The following is a 364-nucleotide window of genomic DNA, read 5'->3' as shown; positions in this document are numbered from 1 at the left end:
TAGAAGAAATGAACTACCAACCTCAATCTGCTTCAATGGGTAATGCTTTCCACACAAAGGACAAGGTACCATGTTGCCGTCCTCCTCCTGCTCTTCATCTCGGCCATCCTCCAGGAACTGGCCATTCGGCACCTGGTTCAATGGAAACGTACTTTTATGATGCACAATGTGTGTGACATATATGAGCACATGTGTGTTAATGTACATACATGCGCACATTTGTGTATATGCTGGTATGGCTGTGTGATGATTTAAACCTATTAAACTTGAATTCTACATATTATATGCATCAGTAGTGAAAAACTTTAATGATCTCACTTTGAATTTACATACTTCCAATACAGTCTAATCATAAAGGGAAAAC

General features: G+C 39.0%; 1 protein-coding gene across 2 annotated transcripts in view; it reads right to left on the bottom strand.

Annotated features, from left to right (window-relative positions):
• The window catches only part of LOC119594048, a gene marked incomplete in the record, with an annotated part of 19,142 nt that overhangs the window by 13,236 nt on the left and 5,542 nt on the right, over positions 1 to 364 (bottom strand). For both annotated transcript variants that reach the window (XM_037943081.1, XM_037943082.1), the window contains 1 exon segment: positions 22 to 132. In XM_037943081.1, coding sequence (XP_037799009.1) covers positions 22 to 132 — 111 coding nt within the window.

Source organism: Penaeus monodon, chromosome 33 (genome assembly GCF_015228065.2).
Source record: "Penaeus monodon isolate SGIC_2016 chromosome 33, NSTDA_Pmon_1, whole genome shotgun sequence".
NCBI classification, from domain to species: Eukaryota; Metazoa; Arthropoda; class Malacostraca; order Decapoda; family Penaeidae; genus Penaeus; species Penaeus monodon.
This window is presented reverse-complemented; position numbering and strand designations above follow the sequence as displayed.